This window comes from Phacochoerus africanus, chromosome 9 (genome assembly GCF_016906955.1).
Source record: "Phacochoerus africanus isolate WHEZ1 chromosome 9, ROS_Pafr_v1, whole genome shotgun sequence".
Classification (NCBI taxonomy): domain Eukaryota; kingdom Metazoa; phylum Chordata; class Mammalia; order Artiodactyla; family Suidae; genus Phacochoerus; species Phacochoerus africanus.
Window position 1 is genome coordinate 54,510,594 of NC_062552.1, and position 20,543 is coordinate 54,531,136.

Genomic DNA, 20,543 nt, shown 5'->3' on the forward strand with positions numbered 1-20,543 from the left:
GGAGATCAGAACTCAGGCATTTGCATGCTTAGACAATGTTTTTCAACCCAAAGGTCAAGATCCCAGTAAGGGACAGAGAAGGTAGGAAGGGTTTTTTCAAAAGAATATTTCTACCCAGAGAGTGCCTGCAGGTAACTGTCTGTGAAACAGTAATGAAGTGGATATAGTCAAGTGCTAATTGTTCTAGACACAAGGTTAATAAAAGTACTTAGAAAGGAGTGAACATTTGGGAGTTACCATTGTGGTGCAGCATAAACAAATCCAACTAGTATCCATGAGGACACAGGTTCGATCCCTGGCCTCACTCAGTGGGTTAAGGATCCAGCCTTGCTGTGAGCTGTGGTACAGGTCGCAGATGTGGTTCAGATACCACAGATCCCGAGTTGCTGTGGCTGTGGTGTAGGCCAGCAGCTGCATCTCCAGTCCGACCCCTAGCTTGGGAACTTCCACATGCCACATGTGTGGCCCTAAAAAGCAAAAGAAAAGAAAAGATTAAGCATTTGGAACTTCCTTGGGTTTTGGTCTTGATTTTAGTCTACAAATGGTTTTTTGTGGGACTGTTAGAGTTCGTATTAAACCCTAGCAGTCTAGGTATCATTAATTATAGCAAAAGGTAATCTCTTTTTATTCATAGGATTATAAGACAAGAGATGTAACTGATGATGTAAAAAATATTGTAAGATTTGTTCAAGAACATAGTTCATCACGAGGAGCAAGAAATATAGGTTCTTCTGGGAGATTTACTATGAATATGCTGGTCGACATTTTCCTGGGTAAGTCATCTGTTTTATTCTTTGAGCTACAGCAGTTAAAATAGAACATCTAAAGAATTCATTACAAGCACATAGAAAAAGAAATCCTTTGTTTTCTTACAGAACTTAAGAATATTGGAATAAAACCTTTTTGAGTAACAAAAGAAAATTAGTTTTTATGATTTATACTGATTATTTTCATAGAATTTGTATAAGTCACAAAGATGAGTTTTCATAAATATAAAGGAAGATAAAACTTACACAATTTCTTTTTTTTTTTGTCTTTTTTGCCTCTTCTGGGGCTGCACCTGCGGCATGTGGAGGTTGCCAGGCTAGGGGTCAAATCAGAGCTGGAGCCACTGGCCTACGCCACAGGCACAGCAATGCCAGACCCAAGCCGCATCTTCAGCCTACACCACAGCTCACGGCAGCACCAGATCCTTAACCCACTGAGCAAGGCCAGGGATCGAACTTGCAACCTTATGGTTCCTAGTCGGATTCGTTAGCCACTGAGCCACGACAGGAACTCCAAAACTTACACAATTTTATCTGAGTGAATGGAATAAAACTTCTCTGGAAAATTACCCATTGACTAACTTCCAGTTCAAGATGGTAGCCTAAGCATAAGTATCTGTCTTTATTTTTTTGGCTGCACTTGTGGCATGCAGAAGTTCCCAAGCCAGGGATCAAGCAAGAGCTGTAGCAGTGACAATGTCAGATCCTTAACCTGCTGAGCCACAGGGGAATTCCAGTATCTATCTTCTTTTTTTCATTTGAGGTCCTATTAAAATAATAGTAAAAATAAAATAAAATGAGGAATTCTCATTGTGGCTCAGCAATAATGAACCTGACTAGTATCCATGAGGATTTGGGTTCCATCACCGGCCTCTCTTTTGAGTTAAGGATCTGACATTGCCGTGAGCCGCAGCATAGGTTGCAGACATGGCTTGGATCCGGCTTGGCTGTGGCTGTGGTATAGGCCAGCAGCTGCAGCTCCAGTTGTTCCCCTAGCTTGGAACTTGTATATGCCACAGGTGCAGCCCTAAAGAAAGGAAGAAAGAAAGAAGGGGAAAAAAAGGAAGTATAAGTCTGTAATAGCATGGAGAACTGGAAAGAGATCATCAGAAAGGTTTTTAAAATCTTTTCTGAAATGGATGGAAGCATACTGATAAATGGAATGAGATGCATTAAATTGCAACGCAAGATAACGTGTAGGAAAAAGGGCAAAACAATCAAGCAGAACACCATTATCACCAAGCCTTGGACTTGAAGTCTAGACACCTAGGGGGTGGGAGTCAATAGCAGAGGAGCCAAAAATAGGAAGGAACAGTTTAAAGAAAGACCACTCACAAAAGAATTGCATGGAATACCAGCCTGCAATTGATTTTAGAACAAAGATAAACTGAGGAGTAGAAAGACAGCTGAGTTGGGGGCTAGAGCTCCTAAGTGGCATTTGGGAGCCACCCAGCCCATTTGACCTAAAGCAGACCTGACTGGCTCTCCCCATTCAGGGGAGGAATTTGGGGGGAAAGAGATCAAGATATAAATAACAGGAAATTCCCCTAAAAAGTCTAACCTAGTCCCTGAAGATTAAGTATAAATAGACAGTCAAGAGAAAGACCAAATAAGTAGTGTGTTTGACCCTAGGAATAAAGACAATTCAGAAAATAGGCAGTTGCCTTGAGGAGAAGGGAAGGGAAATCTTAATATCTTCACAAAGACTTAATAAAATGTTATGGAAAGGAAACAAAAGACTAAGAAAGAGCTGCTAAATTTTTTAAATGACCAAGTAAACTTAGTGGAAAGGTTGGAAGATAAAGTCAAGAAAATCTTCTACCTGACCAAAGTGATATATGGAAAATATGAGAAAATGGCAATTAATCACTAGGAAATGGAAAATCTGACAAAAAAAAATTTTTTTTTTGAAATAGAAAATAGAAGCATCAAACCCCCTGATAAAATTTTCCAGAATAGAAGAGTAAAACAGCTTCTGATTAAAATGCCCATTGAGGGAGTTCCATTGTGGCTCAGCAGTAACAAACCTGACTAGTATCTATGAGGATGTGGGTTCAATCCCTGGCCTCACTCAGTGGGTGAAGGATCCAAAGTTGCTGTGATCTGCAGTATAGGTCACAGACAAAGCTCAGATCTGGCATTGCTGTGGCTGTGGTGTAGGCCGGCAGCTGCAGCTCCAGTTCGACCCCTAGCCTGGGAACTTCCATATTCCATGGGTGCTGCCCTAAAAAGACAAAAAAAAAATTTTTTTAATGCACACTAAGGGGTTCTCTGGTGGTGCAGCAGGTTAAGTCTGAAGTTGTCACTGCTGTGCTGCGGGTTCGATGCCCAGCTCAGGAGCTTCCACATGCCGCAGATACGGCCAAAAATAAGTAAACTAAAATAAATAAATAAAATGCCCACTGAATGCCTAATAAGATGCTTTATAAAATGAGATTTAAGAATACCAAGAGTAGGAGTTCCCGTCATGGCGCAGTGGTTAACGAATCCGACTAAGAACCATGAGGTTGCGGGTTCGGTCCCTGCCCTTGCTCAGTGGGTTAACGATCCGGCGTTGCCGTGAGCTGTGGTGTAGATTGCAGACGCGGCTCGGATCCCGCGTTGCTATGGCTCTGGTGTAGGCTGGTGGCTACAGCTCCGATTCGACCCCTAGCCTGGGAACCTCCATATGCCGTGGGAGCGGCCCAAGAAATAGCAAAAAGACAAAAAAAATTAAAAAAAAAAAGAATACCAAGAGTAAAAAAATGTTAGGGTGCATTTCCTCTCCCCTGTTATATTTACTTGTTGGGGGCAGATTAGCGAGAGAAATTTAATCATGTATGTACGAAGTTCAGAGAAAATGTGACTCAAAGTGGCAGTTAGAATTTGGGGCGTCTATGCCATTTATTTAGTCTTTTTAGGGCCACACCCACGGCATATGGAAGTTACCAGGCTAAGGGTTGAATCAGAGCTGCAGCTGCCAGCCTACACCACAGCCACAGCAACACTGGATCCTTAGCCCACTCACTGATCGAGGCCAGGGATCAAACCCAAATCCTCATGGATACTAGTCGGGTTCACAACCAGCTGAGCCACGGCAGGAACTCCCATGTACCATTTTAATAGGGGGAGGAGAGACGAAAGGGACACTTAGAGGAAAACAAGTGATTTTTTGGGAAGATAAGTAGGCCCTTTGGTGAAACATGGGAGGGAGGCAAGATAGTTTTTGTGACCATGTCTGTTTAGGTTTGATGTGGAGACATCTCTTCTCCTGTGAGTCTACCTTCTCTGATTGCCCCTGGGGAAGGTTTATGTGACACTTGAGTTCTTTCGGATGTCTCTGGTTTTGGCAGATATATTTCAAGAACTCAAATGCCTTCTGTTTAAAATAATTTTTATACCACCGTGGCATATTCTGGACTCCTTCATAGATGATCCAGAAAACTTTGGAAAGAAAAAACTAAAACCAAACTGACATTAGATTACTATCAGCAGCCCTGGAAACTAGAAAGGAAAGAAGGTGATATAAGTCTCCAGCAATATAGAGAAACAATAAGAAATTATTATTTTTTTGTTTGATTGTTTTTTTTTGTTGTTTTTTTGTTGTTTTTAGGGCCACACTTGTGACATATGGAGGTTCCCAGGCTAGGGGTCAAATTGGAGCTGGCCTACGCCAGAGCCACAGCAACGCCAGATCTGAGCCTCATCTGCCACCTACACCACAGTTCATGGCAACGCCAGATCCTTAACCCACTGAGCGAGGCCAGGGATCGAACCTGCAACCTTATGGTTCCTAGTCGGATTGTTAACCACTGAGCCACGATGAGAGCTCCAAGAAATGAATTTTTTTAATTGATGGCAGTGAAGAAAACAAATGTTACTTTTCAACAAAAAGAGGAGAAAAGCATTTAGAAACTCCAGGAGAGGGAGTTCCCTGGTGGTCTAGTGGTTAGGAATCCGTGCTTTCAACACTGCAGCCTAGCTTCAGTCCCTGGTCTGGGAACTGAAATCCCATATCAAGCTGTTGCATGCTGCTGGGGGCAGGGGGGAAACTCCAGGGGAAATGTTATACAAGAGAGCCAAGGTCAAATATGAAACAAAGGAAATGGTTGCACCATTTTGAGTAATTGATAAAAATGTACAGAAAATAATCCGTTTGGTTACAGTAAACATCTGCCTTACAGTTGCACAAGAGTCATGAATTCTAAGTAGAGAAGGAAACTTGCCATAATAAACACAGCTGATTAGTTAACAGTAGTTAGAGTTAACATATGTGGTTAGAGAACAGGACAGGATATAGATGTTAATCTCGATGTAAAAATAAAAGTACAGTAAATAAAAGAAAAGGAGTATATGGACGGACTGGGGTGCTGATGACTTCCTACATTGAGGAGGGAGAGTTGTCAGAAGCTCTGTCTAAAGTTACAAAAATAACTAGCATATACTCTGGTTTCTCTTCATATTGTATAAATCTTTCGTCTTTTACAAAAATAACTAGCAGGAGTTCTCGTCATGGCGCAGTGGTTAACGAATCCGACTAGGAACCGTGAGGTTGCGGGTTTGGTCCCTGCCCTTGCTCAGTGGGTTAACGACCCGGCGTTGCCGTGAGCTGTGGTGTAGGTTGCAGACGCGGCTCGGATCCCGCGTTGCTGTGGCTCTGGCGTAGGCCGGTGGCTACAGCTCCAATTCGACCCCTAGCCTGGGAACCTCCATATGCCGTGGGAGCGGCCCAAGAAATAGCAAAAAGACAAAAAAATAAAAATAAAAAAAATAACTAGCAGATGAAATAATATTATATAACCAGCAAAATTTGAGGTGGGATAAAGTGAAGGAGGTTGTATAAATGAGATAAGGCCTCATCTTTCATTGTGAAGGGTCAGTAAATAAATGTCAGGTGGAATGACAGCAAGAATTAAGGTTCCTTGCAGAGGTAACCACCAGAGACCTGAAAACAAGCTTTTTTTTTTTTTATCTGCGGCATATGGAGGTTACAGGTTAGTAGTTGAATCAGAGCTGCAGCTGCCGACCTACACCACAGCGACAGCAACACCAGATCTGAACCACATCTGCAACCTACATCACAGCTCATGGCAACGCCTGACCCTTAACCCACCGAGCAAGGCCAGGGGTTGAACCCACGTCCTAATGGATGCTAGTCAGATTTGTTTCCACTGAGCCACAATGGGAACTCTGAAAACAAGCTATTTAAAAAGCGATTTCTGGAATTCCCATTATGGCTCAGTGGTAATAAACCCAGCTAGTATCCATGAGGTTCAATCCCTGACCCCGCTCAGTGGTTTAAGGATCCGATGGTGCCATGAGCTATGGCGTAGGTCACAGGCGAGGCTTGGATCCCAAGTTGCTGTGGCTGTGGTGTAGGCCAGCAGCTACAGCTCTAACTCAACCCCTAGCCTGGGAACCTCCACAGTGCTGTGGGTGTTGCCCTAAAAAACAAACCAAAAATATGATTGCCTTGGAGTAAGACTGGAGAGGGGCAAGGTGGAACTGAGAAATCTTGCTTTTAATTATAAACCCTCCTGTACTATATTTTATTTTTTCTCACATACGTGTATTACTTTAATTAAAAATTTAGGAGTCCCCGTCATGGCACAGTGGTTAATGAATCCGACTAGGAACCATGAGGTTGCGGGTTTGGTCGGTCCATGCTCTTGCTCAGTGGGTTAACAATCCAGCGTTGCCGTGAGCTGTGGTGTAGGTTGCAGACGCGGCTCGGATCCCGAGTTGCTGTGGCTCTGGTGTAGGCCAATGGCTACAGCTCCGATTAGACCCCTAGCCTGGGAACCTCCATATGCCACGGGAGTGGCCCAAGAAATAGCAAAAAGACAAAAAAAAAAATCTATAAAACAATAGCCTAGATTGGAATAGGAAGACAGCTTGCTCAGTTTCTCAGCTGTTTCTTCTGGATCTGCACATTCCTCTGGCTAAAGCAGATTTTTTTTTTTTTTTGGCCTCTTCTAGGGCCGCTTCCAGGGCATATGGAGGTTCCCAGGCTAGGGGTCAAATCGGAGCTGTAGCCACTGGCCCACGCCACAGCCACAGCAACGCCAGATCCAAGCCGTGTCTGCATCCCACACCACAGCTCACGGCAACGCCGGATCCTTAACCCATTCAGCCAGGCCAGGGATCGAACCCGCAACCTCATGGTTCCTAGTCGGATTCGTTAACCACTGCGCCATGATGGGAACTCCCTAAAGCAGCTTTTAATGTTGGCCTTCCCTTTCTTGATTCTTAGCTTCTCCTACTTTTGACTCTTTGGGGGACCTGGGGAACAAGGGGTTGCAGATGAAATATGTTATTAAAAGAATGATACCTGGGAATTCCCTGGGGGCTCAGGAATACACATCACTTAAAGGAGGAAAAACTTGAGTCATCCAGCACCTGTGACTGGAAGCCACCTGAAATTTACCATAATGTAATCATTTGGAACTCTTAAAAGAGCTAAAGCTTTAGAGAAGTAACTGTTAATTCTGATTATAATTAATGTCAAAACCTTCTTAAGTAAAACGTTGTAATAAAATTGTGTTTACAATGAGAACATCAGTAATTACAGCAGCTTGGATGTAAAACCAAGGATCCAGCCCAGGGTAGGGCTCTCGGCCAGCAGGAGGAGGAGGGAACTGTACAGCTTTGTAGAGTTACGCTCTTGTTTTGGAATTTGTGTAGGTTTCATTTGTGAGGGTGACCAAAAGTATGGACTTAAATACTTTGATTGTAAAGGAGTAGCAATTTCCATACAGGACCAGAAATAATATTTATAAAATTAATTGTCAGCATGTTTTGTAACTAGATCAATAATGCAGCTTTCCTAATATAGCACAGTGATATGAAGCTATTAAAGTTTATATAATCTTTTTCTTTGATTTTTTTGCTCTAATGTAATTTTATAAGCTAGGGAGTTCCCTTTGTGGTGCAGCGGAAACAAACTGACTAGGAACCATGAGGTTTGGGGTCCGATCCCTGGCCTCGATCAGTGGGTTAAGGATCCAGCATTGCAGAGAGCTGTGGTGTGAGTCGCAGACAAGGCTCAGATCCTGTGTTGCTGTGGCTGTGGTGTAGGCTGGCAGCTGTTGCTCTGATCCGACCCCTAGCCTGGGAACCTCCATATGCCACAGAGGCTGCCCTAAAAAAAAGCAAAAATAATAATAATAATTTTCTAAGCTGTAAATGCAACATCTTTAGGATCAACTTAATTTTGCTGCTGTTTTTGGTCAATGCCTCTTACAAAAAGGTGAGGAAAAGTATTATACAGTTATAGAAATTTTAGATTTCTCCTCAGATAGTCTCATTTTCTGGTGTCTATTTGTGTCATAGGTTTTCCTGCAGAATAAATTCTCTATTCCACTTATCCAGACTTGTCCATAAATGACTTTTTTAGCCTTTTCTGTTAGAGTTATGATATACCCACATTTACTAATCCAGTTTCTTGTACTTTCTTACCAGGGAGTAAAAGTGCAAAACTTCAGTCAGGGATATTTGGAAAGGGATCTGCTTATTCACGACACAATGCTGAAAGACTTTTTAAAAAGCTGATACTTGACAAGATTTTGGATGAAGACTTATATATCAATGCCAATGATCAACCAATTGCATATATAATGCTGGGAGATAAAGCCCAGGCTATACTGAATGGTCATTTAAAGGTATGGTATTTTAAATGTTTGTTTTATTTTATTATCTCACAATGAGAGGACAAATATACATTACTTTAGATTAAAGATATCTTTTCCAAAGCTTATGGATACTTAATTTATATAGACTATTCTCAGATGAACATACTCCATTCTTCTTAATTTGAAAAGAGAAATTAAAATTGAACCCAAGTAATATCTGTCAAAATGAATTGAGTAGGTTATCATATCAATAAATCATTATTCATTAAGGGAACATTTATCAAAAAGCTCTTCTGGGAATTCCCCATCATGGCGCAGCAGAAACGAATCCGACTAGGAATCATGAGGATGTGGGTTCGATCCCTGGCCTCGCTCAGTGAGTAGGGGATCTGGCACAGCCAAAGTGGGGGGGGGGGAGCTATTCTGTGCTAGGCACTGGAAATAGAAGACAAGAATGTACAGCCCTTGTTCCCAAGGGGCTCGCTCTCTACTTAGAATAGCAAATACCCCCAAAATGCAAATGTTAAATAAAGACTCTGTTCAGATACAAGTGTGCATGCACCCATTCTTGTGCTCTCTTTTTCTCTCACAAAGGTAGACTTTATGGAAACGGAAAATTCCAGCAGTGTGAAAAAACAAAAGGCTTTAGTGGCAAAGGTATCTCAGAGGGAAGAGATGGTTAAGAAATGTCTTGGAGAACTTACAGAAGTCTGCAAATCTCTGGGGAAAGTTTTTGGTGTCCATTACTTTAACATCTTCAATACCGCCACTCTCAAGAAGCTTGCAGGTTGGTATGAGTGAGTCTTCCGTTTTGTGGCATAAATTAACAGGCCAAAAGTTCATCTTGCTAAGAAACCTTTCAAGAGCGTAAATATGTCTGTCTTTTTTATCTGTGAATTGAAAGCTCAGAGAAATAATTCAAAGTTATTCTTGAGATGAAATACATTCTTTAAGATATATACAATTCTTTGTTATTCAGCCATTAGACCAGCCATGTTTTGTCTAATACTGCGTGTTAGGATATGGATAGTTGTCATCTCTAACACCAGATGTCACTGATGATGTTGTGTGCATTATTATTATTTTTTTTTTGTCTTTTGTCTTTTGTTGTTGTTGTTGTTGCTATTTCTTGGGCCGCTCCCGCGGCATATGGAGGTTCCCAGGCTAGGGGTTGAATCAGAGCTTTAGCCACCGGCCTACGCCAGAGCCACAGCAACGCTGGATCCGAGCCACGTCTGCAACCTACACCACAGCTCACAGCAATGCCGGATCGTTAACCCACTGAGCAAGGGCAGGGACCGAACCCTCAACCTCATGGTTCCTAGTCGGATTCGTTAACCACTGCGCCACGACGGGAACTCCAATGTTGTGTGCATTATTTGCCTGCCTTATGATGTTTGTGTTGTGTGCACATGTCTTTGTAATGGGGAGCTAAGTTCCTTATAAAAAGAGATGGTATTTTATGCTTTTGTGTATCCAGATCTAGCACATTGCTGTCTAAGTATTTTGTGATATGTACTTGTCGATCTGAGTTATTTATTTTCAAGGCTTCAGATAGCTCAACCCAGAACTCTAATAGCAAAGTCCCTGGAAAATAAACTGGTCACGTAGTTGACTGATCAGTGTACGTTACCTTCCACGCTCTTCTTTCACAAAAGCTCTTTTTTTTTCTTTTTAGGGCTGCACCCAGGGCATATGGAGGTTCCCAGGCTAGGGTTCAAATCAGAGCTGGAGCTGCAGGCCTACACCACAGCCACAGCAATTCAGGATCTGAGCCTTGTCTGTGACCTGCACCAGGGCTCACAGCAACCCCAGATCCTTAACCCGCTGAGCGAGGCCAGGGATCGAATTTGTGTCCTCATGGATGCTAGTCAGATTCGTTTCCACTGAGCTACGATGGGAACTCCTTTCACAGAAGCTCTTAATCATCACCTTCTCTCTTTCCCATTCCCGTTCCTGCCACCATAGTTCATTACTGTACTTCATCAACTCTCAGGTACCACATTGTTATTTCATGGACTCCTAAGAGAGAAAAAATCCTGCTAATTAAACTGACACAATGCTTTTATTGAAAGAATTGCTTTTTACTTTTTAGATCTTTATCATATATAACTGTGCGTATATGGAACATGCATGTAATCAAAATAAATTGATTTGGGTATTTGTAAGAGTCACATTCCAAGCCTGACTCTTCTGAATCATGTTTTGACTCCGTTGTCCATGTCTTTGTTTTCCCTCATGTCATCAGGACATGAGCCTTTTTAGCCTGTACTATTTTCCCCAGTACTTTAATCAAAACCCTGTCACCCATTCTGATTTGATGGCGGCGTTTTCTTGATGATGACAGGAAGCTTCCACGGAAGGGGTGCACATCTCTCGTAACACCAGTGTAACACAGCCTCATCTACTTCTGATACTTCTTTTTTTAGATCCTATAATCCACTTGGTTGTTGTTTGCAAGAAACTTGGATATTGTCCTTTCCTCCAAGACAGATACTTGCTTGATTAATGCCAAATTTATTCCCCGTTATTCCATGCCACACCCATGGCATATGGAAGTTGCCAAGCTAGGGGTCGAATCAGAGCTGTAGCCACTGGCCTATACACCACAGCCACAGCAACAGGGAATCCGAGCCATGTCTGTTACCTACACCACAGCTCACAGCAATGCCGGATCCTAAACCCACTGAGCGAGGCCAGGGATCAAACCCAAGTCCTCATGGATACTAGTCAGATTCACTTCCACTGAGCCACATCAGGAACCCCCCAATATTTTTTTTTTTTTTATCACTTATATGCAGAATCTAAACAGTCCAGTCTATCTGAAGACGTTTCGTTTCATGTGGCGGTTAAACTCAACATGCAGGAGCCAGCACTGCAGTGGCGCTGTCTCCATGCTGGCAGCACTAATATCTGTGACTAAGTTCTCTCGTGTACAGGCAGTGACAGCCTCAGGACAACTGCCATTTGGCCGTCAGCACTTGTAAGACACACCTTGACCTCAGGAATGCAAAAACGTGTCCATCTTAGAATCAAATGAAATCCAGTGTTTTGTTCCTAGGCTGTTAGTGTAGTTTCGTAACTGGCCTCCTTAACTCCAGATATGAAGATAACATACATTTTCATCTTCCAGATACTCTGCTCAAACCCCAGCAGCTCTCCCGATAAAGGCCAAATTCTATCTGCATTTCTGCTTGCAGCACCCCCCCCCCCCACACTTTGTCTTCTGCTACCCCTCTCCATAAACCTTCTGGTCTGCCTCTTGGATCTCTTCTTTTCCTCTAAACATAGAAATGCTGTGAGAAGCACAGATTGGAAATCTACCCTTTGCTCAGGTCACATACGAGGGAAGTTTTACTCCCTCACTCCCCGTAGCCAGTACATCAATAAATCCTCCAGACCCAGCCTCCAAAATTTGTCAGCATCTTTCTTCTCTCCATCTCCCCTGCTACCGGCAAATTCTCTGAATCCTTCCTAGGTCCTACAATGGCCTCCACCAGGCTCTGGCTTCCACTCTCTCCCTCACAGTCCATTTTCCATACAGCAGCCAGCGTAATCTTTTAAATATCACTCTTGTCTAGGCTGAAGACTGATGTGCCTTCTCTGTGCAGAAGACTTTTTTTTTTTTTTTGTCTTTTTAGGGCCGCACCCTCGCGCGGCATATGGAGGTTCCCAGGCTAGGGGTCTAATTGGAGCTACAGCTGCCAGCCTACACCACAGGCACAGCAATGCCAGACCCAAGCCGCATCTTCAGCCTATACCACAGCTCATGGCAATGCCAGATCCTTAACCCACTGAGCAAGGCCAGGGATCAAACCTGCATCCTCATGGATACTGGTCAGATTCGTTTCCACTGTACCACAATGGGAACTCCCTGTGCCGAGGACTCTTAACAGCCTGCTTGTTCAAGTCAGCACACAGAAGGACTGGAGGAAGGACAGGTTTGGGTTGGGCTGGAGGGAGGAGGGAGAATTCAGCCATGGCCGTTCTGGAGTGCAGGGGAGAAGTCGGAGCTGGAAATACAGATGTGGATGTTTTCTGCAAACAGAAGGATCATCATCTTTGCAGCTAGACGAGTCTTCGTTGTGAGAACACTGGGCCAGATAAAGTCGTGTTAAACCGAGGCACACCGCCCTGGCCCCCGCTCTCCCATGCCCCCCACGGCCTTTGCCGTCTCCATTCTCTGTCCTGACTTAATGCCCCTCTGCTGCTGGAATTGGAGGATGGGCGTCTGCCCTCTGGGCCTGTCTGCTGCCTCTGTTGGCACTAACTGCCTTGTAGAAAATTGGCCCATGTACCCAGTGCTCTGCAGTTAGTTGGCACTTTACAAACATGTGCTGAATTGGTGAATGAGCATAAATTCAGAGGGTTTTCTATGGGTAGTAATTTAAATTTCTAATTTTATGCCCATGCACAGAATCTTTATCTTCTGATCCTGAGGTTTTGCTTCAAATTGATGGTGTTACAGAAGACAAACTGGAAAAATACGGTGCAGAAGTGATTCCAATATTACAGAAATACTCCGAGTGGACATTGCCAGGTTCAGTATGCAGCCAAATACATGTTTTCTGAAAGCCTCTTGTAATGCGAAGCGATGTGTCTCACTGGGTTAGAATTATGTGGTTTCGGGGTTGTGTTAATGCTTTTCCTACGCCTTGTCACACAGACGTCCAGTTGTCAGAGTAGACCTCTTAGAGGACACTGGTGCTTAGGCCCCCAGGGCATGCAAGTTACTGAACTTGCCAGTAGGACCCAAAGGAGGCCCCTTGGGCCCAGGAACTGCTGGTTCTGTTAAGGCAAGCGCCCAGGGATCTGCCACCATCTCACTGTGTGATCCTTGGCAGGCCACAAATAACCTCTTTGTGCTTCAGTTTCCTTATCTGAGGGAGGAACGTGTTATCTGACAAGCGTGTCTAAAGATAAAGTTCAGAAGTGGAGTTTAAATGTTTTGGAAAAACGGACATGTAATCGGAACACTGGAGAGTCTAACTGATTAGCCATTGAAAGAATCTGCCCAAGTGAGTGCATCATTAGCGGGTTTCCCAAAGGTCACGCGAGACTTGTCATGCAGCACCTCTAATTAGGCAACTCCTCACTGAGCTGCAGAAAGCATGGGCTCGGGGAGAATGCAAGGACGAAGAAAGATTTCGTTGCGGCAGATAGGACAAGTCTTGTGCAGGAGTCCTGGGCCTTCCTCCAGCGTATTGCCATGCAGACTAGCCACAGGAAGTGTTTTACTGTTTGGTAATGGACCGCAGTGGTGGGGCTGGCACTGCTAGGTCCTTCTCAAGGCTGAGGATGAGAAATGAGTGAGCTGTATGTCAGGTTCTCTCTCCCCACAGTCGTTTTTTGTTTTTAGGGTTTTTGTCCATTGACAAAATGCCCAAGAGTTTTCGTTAATTCCTCTGTGTAGTAGTTATTCCTAGAAGCCTTATTTCAAATACGTTGACCTCTTGGTGGGTCATTTGTATACATTTGTTTAGTATAGTAACTTGTGTGGAAGGGCATTTTGCCCACATAAGACAGGGCTGCTCTGCAGAAACAGCCCCAATCAAGAGAGAGACACTCCTATTCGCCTATTTTGTGCTATCCTCTTAGCAGCCATTCAGAGGTGAAAATGAGTAAGGCCTTTTCATTTCCCCAAAATCCCATGGCTGGGATGACAGCTCTTCACCGAGCTGTGCTGCTTCCCCCTGTGCCTTTCCTCCCAGGCGGGGGCTGGCCTGAGGGTGAACCAGGCCAGCCAGGAAGTATCTTCAGAAAATGAACCTGATCCCTGTTGACTTATGGGAAGAGTCCATGCTTTGGGGGCGCCTTAGGTTGCGAATGCCTATGGAAATTACCATCTTCTCTGCAAATGTGTGCTTTCGTACAGACCCATTTCCTGAGTGGTATGTGAAATGTTCACAACTATTATGCAGAGAGTAAAATATCTAGAATTTTCTGACACTCATTTACTATCGTTCAAAGATAAGATGCAGAACATAGTTATGTTTTCATTATACTGGGTAAGTTTTTTTAGCATGTGTAAAATGACAAATAAAATTGCCTTTTATTTAGCACTTTATACTTTTCAAAGAGCCTAACAGGATTAACTGCCCAAACAATAACAGGGGTGCAGGCCACAGATTATGGGCTAATAAACCTGACATCTCTAGTCAAGTTAAAGAGCATCATACATTTTCTTAATGAATTCTGACCCCCTTTCTTCAAAAATAAATTGCCATTGACCACTTTGGGACTTTGTGGGGGGGGGATTGATTTCTGGTGGAGTTGTTGAATCCACATGGCAGGATTCAGCAGGGAGGCAGCTAGGCATCAGCTGAACTGTGGCCCTGTGCTTTGTATCCACATCTAGGCTGTGATAGCACTTAGACAAGCACAGCGTCACTTAATGTCTGCGTTCTCCTTTTTTAGCTGAGGACAGTTCCCCACGGAGAAGCCCCTCCAGCCGCAGAGGCAGTGGAAGAAACGCCCCCGAGGAGTTGGATGAGGAAACACTCATATCTTCTCACTACTTTGCAAATAAAACCAAAAACGAAAGGAAAAGGAAAAGGATACCAGCCTCCCAAAGGTCTAAGAGGAGAAAAACTAGTTTCGGTGGTTCCAAGGCAAAAGGGTAAGTTCTGCCACCTTTTCTGCAGCGTAGAGTAGAAGAGAGAGAAGTTCAAAAGTGCAACTGGGAGTTGCCCTGGTGGCGCAGCAGAAACAAACCCGACAAGCATCCATGAGGACGCAGGTTCAATCCCTGGCCTCACTCAGTGGGCTAAGGATCCAGCATGGCCGTGAGATATGGTGTAAGTTGCAGACGAGGCTCGGATCTGGCATTGCTGTGACTGTGGCATAGGCTGGCAGCTGTAGCTCCGATTCGACCCCTGGCCTGTGAACTTCCATATGCTGCAGGTGCAGCCCTAAAAAGCAAAAAACAAAAGTACGACTGCTCTGGTTTGCTCTGAAGCATTTGTTAAAGTAAGCCATTGTTAAATGTTGCCTCTCCAGTTTGTAAAGTGAGGATTGAGGTTTGACTTGTTTCAGAGTTTTAAAATACCTGCTCTGGGAGTTCCCGTCGTGGCGCAGTGGTTAACGAATCCGACTAGGAACCATGAGGTTGCGGGTTCGGTCCCTGCCCTTGCTCAGTGGGTTAACGATCCAGCGTTGCCGTGAGCTGTGGTGTAGGTTGCAGACGCGGCTCGGATCCCGCGTTGCTGTGGCTCTGGCGTAGGCCGGTGGCTACAGCTCCGATTCAACCCCTGGCCTGGGAACCTCCATATGCCGAGGGAGCGGCCCAAGAAATAGCAACAACAACAACAACAAAAAAAAAAGACAAAAGACAAAAAATAAAATAAAATAAATAAATAAATAAATAAAATACCTGCTCTGGGAGTTCCCGTTGTGGCTCAGTGGTTAACGAATCCGGCTAGGAACCATGAGGTTGCAGGTTTGATCCCTGGCCTCGCTCAGTGGGTTAAGGATCCAGCGTTTCCATGAGCTGTGGTGTAGGTTGCAGACGCAGCTCGGATCTGGTGTTGCTGTGACTGTGGCATAGGCGGGCAGCTGTAGCTCCGACCCCTAGCCTGTGAGCTTCCATATGCCACGGGTGCAGCCCTAGAAAAGACAAAAAAAAAAAAAGAGAGAGAGAAAATAAAATAAAATACCTGCTCTGAAGTTGATTATTACTAAAGTTTTCTGGTTTTTAAAAACTTCTCCAACTTTGACCTTACCTTAGGGGGAAAAAAATTTTTTTTTCCCAACAATTGCTCTTATGAGACTTTTCCACCTTAAAATGCTGTAAATTATATACCATCTACATAAAGCAAGAGTTTTATTTCATCACTCATGATTTCAACAGCATTTGCCGCACTGCTTTTATCGTTCCACATTCCCTGCTATTCAGTAACCCCCGGGAGAGCCGGCCTCCCAAGCTTTGCAGGGTAGCAGAGAAGAGGCCACAAAAGAAAACTCAAAAGGTCAGTCCAGCTGTGCCATCTTCCCTTTCCCGCATCTGCCTGGCCCTTGGGCTGGGCCGCATCTGCTCTGGGGTGCTCCCCGCTCACCAGCGTGGCAGTGTCAGATCCTGGAAATGAGCTGGGCAACATTCTTGTTTCTTCATAATTGCCCTGTTTCTGACAGCCCCTTTTTCCTGTCTTCTACAAGGACATCCTCTGCCCTCGCCCTGAAGGTAAGGTTGGGCAGGCTGGAGACCATCCTGTTAGTCTGGAGAGTTTGGCCTCACGTGTCTGCGAATTGTTACAGAAATGCTTATTGCAAAAAAGGGGAAACAGGTCCTCAGTAAACTTGTGCAAGCTCTTGTGTTTTTCTTTTCTTGTTTTTTTAGTGGGTTTTTTTGTTTTGTTTTTGGGGTTTTTTTTGCTTTTTAGGGATGCACCCACGGCATATGGAGGTTCCCAGGCTAGGGGTCCAATCAGAGCTGCGTCTGTGACCTACACCACAGCTCATGGCAATACCAGATCCTTAACCCACTGAGCGAGGCCAGGGATTGAACCCGCATCCTCATGGGTACCAGTCAGGTTTGTTACTACTGAGCCACGGGGGGAACTCCTCTTGTGTTTTTCTTTTGCAGTTTTTCTACCTCTTTTCCTTCTGTGTTATAAAAGCCAAAAATTGGATGGGGGGAGGAAAAGAAAGGCAAATGTTACCAAATTGTCATTTTCTTATTCAGTCCATAAACAAACACCTTGTGTGTGCTAATCCTTCTGTCAGGGGTCAGAGATTAAAGGCATTAGTAAGTATTCATTTAATTTTGCGGTTTTTATTTTTTATTTTATTTAAACATAAACAAAAAAAAAGCTTCACCCACTTATACTACACCCCACCCTACCCCTGCCTTTGCAACTATCATTGTATTCTCTGCATTTATGAACTTGGTTTAAATAATATGTATTTAGATTCCACATGCAGGAGAGATCATACAGTGTTTGTTTTTCTCTGTCTGACATACTTCACATAACATAATGCCCTTGAGGTCCGTTCATGTTGTCACAATGGCAAGATTTCATTCATTTTTACAGGTGAATAATAACTTTTGTGGTTTTTTGTGTGCAAGGGACCAGCAGATGTTCTTCAATGGGGACATTTTCTTATTTTCTTCACTGATTCCCCTGTTTGGGGAAATACTCATTTCCTCAGGCGTGCATGCAGCCTAGGAGACCTTAAAAGGCCTCTGGTCCAGCCCCCTGGGGTTTATGACAAGGAAGCCGAGACCTGGCCTGGGGAAGACTTGTGTGAGGCTGTCCCCAGCCTGGTCCCAGGCTCACAGTGGGGACTAGACCCTGGCTCACCCAGGCTGCCCAGAGCACTTCCACTGCTGCGCATCGTCCGTGGAGTTTCCTGAAAAAACATCATGATCTTCTCGTCACATGGTAGAACCAAGCAAACCAGGTTTTTGTGTTCGCTGCCATTGGCTCCCTTATTGTTTTCACAAATTTTGTTTATAAAGAGGGAGGCCCTTTCCCCTGTGGCGTAGAGCCTAATCTAGTAAGTAGTAAAACTCACCCTTGAACAAAAGTCAGTACCAGTTGTTGTGTTTTTTTCTCTGCAGCGTATGTATGGAAGTTACCAAGCCAGGGGTCGAGCCACAGCTGCTGTAGAAGCGATGCCTCATAGTTATGCTGCAAGCCACACGGAAAGTCCGAAGCACCAGTTTTGATGCTGGTTTTTAATTAACCCGTGTGTTGACAGTGGGCTTCTTTTCTAATGCCTACTGGCTAAAAGCAGTAAGTTGTGTAACTTTTGCTTTGCCATGCAGTAGCCTCTTTGGTTCTGTGCTGTGTTCTCCTCGTGCCCACTGAGCCACCCTGCAAGGTAGTTTCCCACATGTCCAGGCTGCTCACCTGCCCGAGAAGCTCTGCGCAGCCACGGAATACACATGGCTCCTTGCCAGAGTCCTCAACTCTCCACCCCACCCTCCGAGTTTGACATCTTCAGAGAAACGCACAATGAACCGGTTGTGTTCTGGACTCTGAGTGGGAGGGAGATGGATGGCTCTGGTGAAATGGAGGCTGCCGTTGGCAGATTCATTCTGTAAATCAACATAAACAGCAGGTTTTCGCTCGGGGCTTAATTTCTCAGCAGGAAATCAGCATAGGGAAATTTAAGGCTGCTTCTCTGCTGGTTTAGCAGATCTTTGCCAGTTCTGCAGTAAAACTGCCCTCGAGCAAGAGTTCAAAAATGTTGAAAAACCACTTTGCATCCAGCCCCACCAAAATGTTTTCAGCAGATTCGTGGCCCTGATACCCTACAGCCCCTAAATTCACAGATAAGAGGCCATTTGCATGCCCTGGTGCCGGAGAACGAACACTGGGCCTGAATTCAGCCACTGGGCCTGAATTCAGCTGGGTTACGGAGCGGTGGTGGGAAAGGCTTCTGCAGAGCCTGCTGCCTTGCTAGTCTTGTAAACATGCTGGCCCTGTGATTTTTTTTTTTTTTTAATTTTTTTACAGTTTATTTGAGGTGGGGGAGAAAAACCTGTTATCTTCTTCAGATCAGTGGGGGAAGTGAGGTGCCAGGAGGACTTTGTGATGGGCTGTGGCAGGGACTTCTCAACGGTCTTAAAGGCAGCGAGTGGGAGGTGAGAGTAGGCAGATCTTGGAGCTTAGACAAGCGAGCCAGCCACTGGCAGCGAGGCCCTGACGGAGATCTGCCAGCCCTGGGCTGCTCCGGGGCCCCCAGGGATCCACATCTGCAGCCTTCCCCGAAGTGGGGGCCGGCCAGGAGGAGGCTCACTCTGCCCCCCACATCTCCACCCACCTGCAGAGATCCCTTGCTCTGGGAGTAATTCCACAGCCTATTGTCCAGGCACTGGGGCCTTAAAACCAGGAATTCTCACTTGCTTTCAGATGGCGGGTGTGGAAGGAGGGGTGGGAGGGAGGGGTCTGGTTATCAGCTGTGAGATGGAAGAGAAGGCACAGGGGGTTAGTCTCAAGTCACAGAATCCTTGACATTTTAGGAATACAAATTTATGACAGATTTGTGTCAAGGGCAGCCTTCCTTTATTCCTTGAATGGCAAAGGAAACTTACCTCACCCAGGGCCCTTCTAGGTCGAAAATGCACAGACATGTATAACCAAGGAAGACCGTGGCTGATACATCTATTTGCAGGTTAAGAGGCAAAAAGACTGTTCACGTTTGATTTTATTTAACATTTTAATATTCTTTTCTTTGGCACATTTTAGGGGGTCCGGCACAAGCAGAAGGATATCTTCTAAAACTAAACCTTCCAACGTATTTGGATCCCGTTCAGCTTTGCTTGGTTCTCAAGCAGCATCAGGAGCCAGTAGAAAATTGGGGATTATGGCTCCACCAAAGCCTATAAATAGACCGTTTCTTAAGCCTTCGTATGCATTTTCATAACAACCAAATCTCAACATACATAGATCTTAGTTCTTGTTTGTCAGCGTCTGACCATCTGTGAACATAAAGCTGTTAGTTTTGTTCTACCACTTGTAATTTTTACCCATATCTATTAATATTTAAATAAATGCTTGGGGTGACAGTTCTTATTTTTAAAATAAACGCTTTCTTTTGAAATGCAAGCATGATTTGCTGCCACTGCAAGCATTGTGGCTGTTGTTTCTCAGAACATGTAAAGCAGCAGCTGAAGCATCTCAGTGAAAGAAATTCCAGGCACAACGTGAAACACAGAAGCCAAAGGAAAAGACCACATAGGACAGCACGAAACTGTAAAACTTCGTATGGAAGACGACATTAAGTTCCAACATAAATGACAGAGAAAAGGGGGGAAATACATGACAAAGGATTGCTATCCATGATATACAAAGAGTACCTATAAATCATTAAGTAAAAAGTTCCCATCACGGTGCAGCGGGAACGAATCTGACTAGGAACCGTGAGATTGTGGGTTCGATCCCTGGCATTGCTGTGGCTGTGGTGTATGCCAGCAGCCGCAGCTCCAATTTGACCCCTAACCTGGGAGTCTCCATGTGCCGTGAGCGGGTCCCTGAAAAGACAAAAAAGACATGGGGAGGAAAGAAAAAGACATCTTAGAAAAATGAACAAAGGATGTGAACAGGAGAGGAATGCAAGAGTCAGACATTTCTCTTGAGAACATATTAGATGCCAGCGTCATCCTTGAGGATCAAGACAACTTTTACCTCAAGACCCTCCATGAATAGGCCCATTGGTCCCG

The 20,543-nt window shown here is 44.5% G+C and overlaps 1 protein-coding gene across 1 annotated transcript in view; it reads left to right on the forward strand.

Moving 5' to 3' along the window:
• Positions 1-19,892, forward strand: part of BLM (BLM RecQ like helicase) — a 99,950-nt gene extending 80,058 nt beyond the window's left edge. The window contains 6 exon segments of the mRNA XM_047796395.1: positions 635-773; positions 8,208-8,407; positions 8,972-9,164; positions 12,795-12,917; positions 14,795-14,996; positions 19,570-19,892. Of these exon segments, the coding sequence (XP_047652351.1) occupies positions 635-773; positions 8,208-8,407; positions 8,972-9,164; positions 12,795-12,917; positions 14,795-14,996; positions 19,570-19,747 (1,035 nt within the window). The 3' untranslated portion in view covers positions 19,748-19,892.
• Positions 19,893-20,543: the final 651 nt, after the last annotated feature.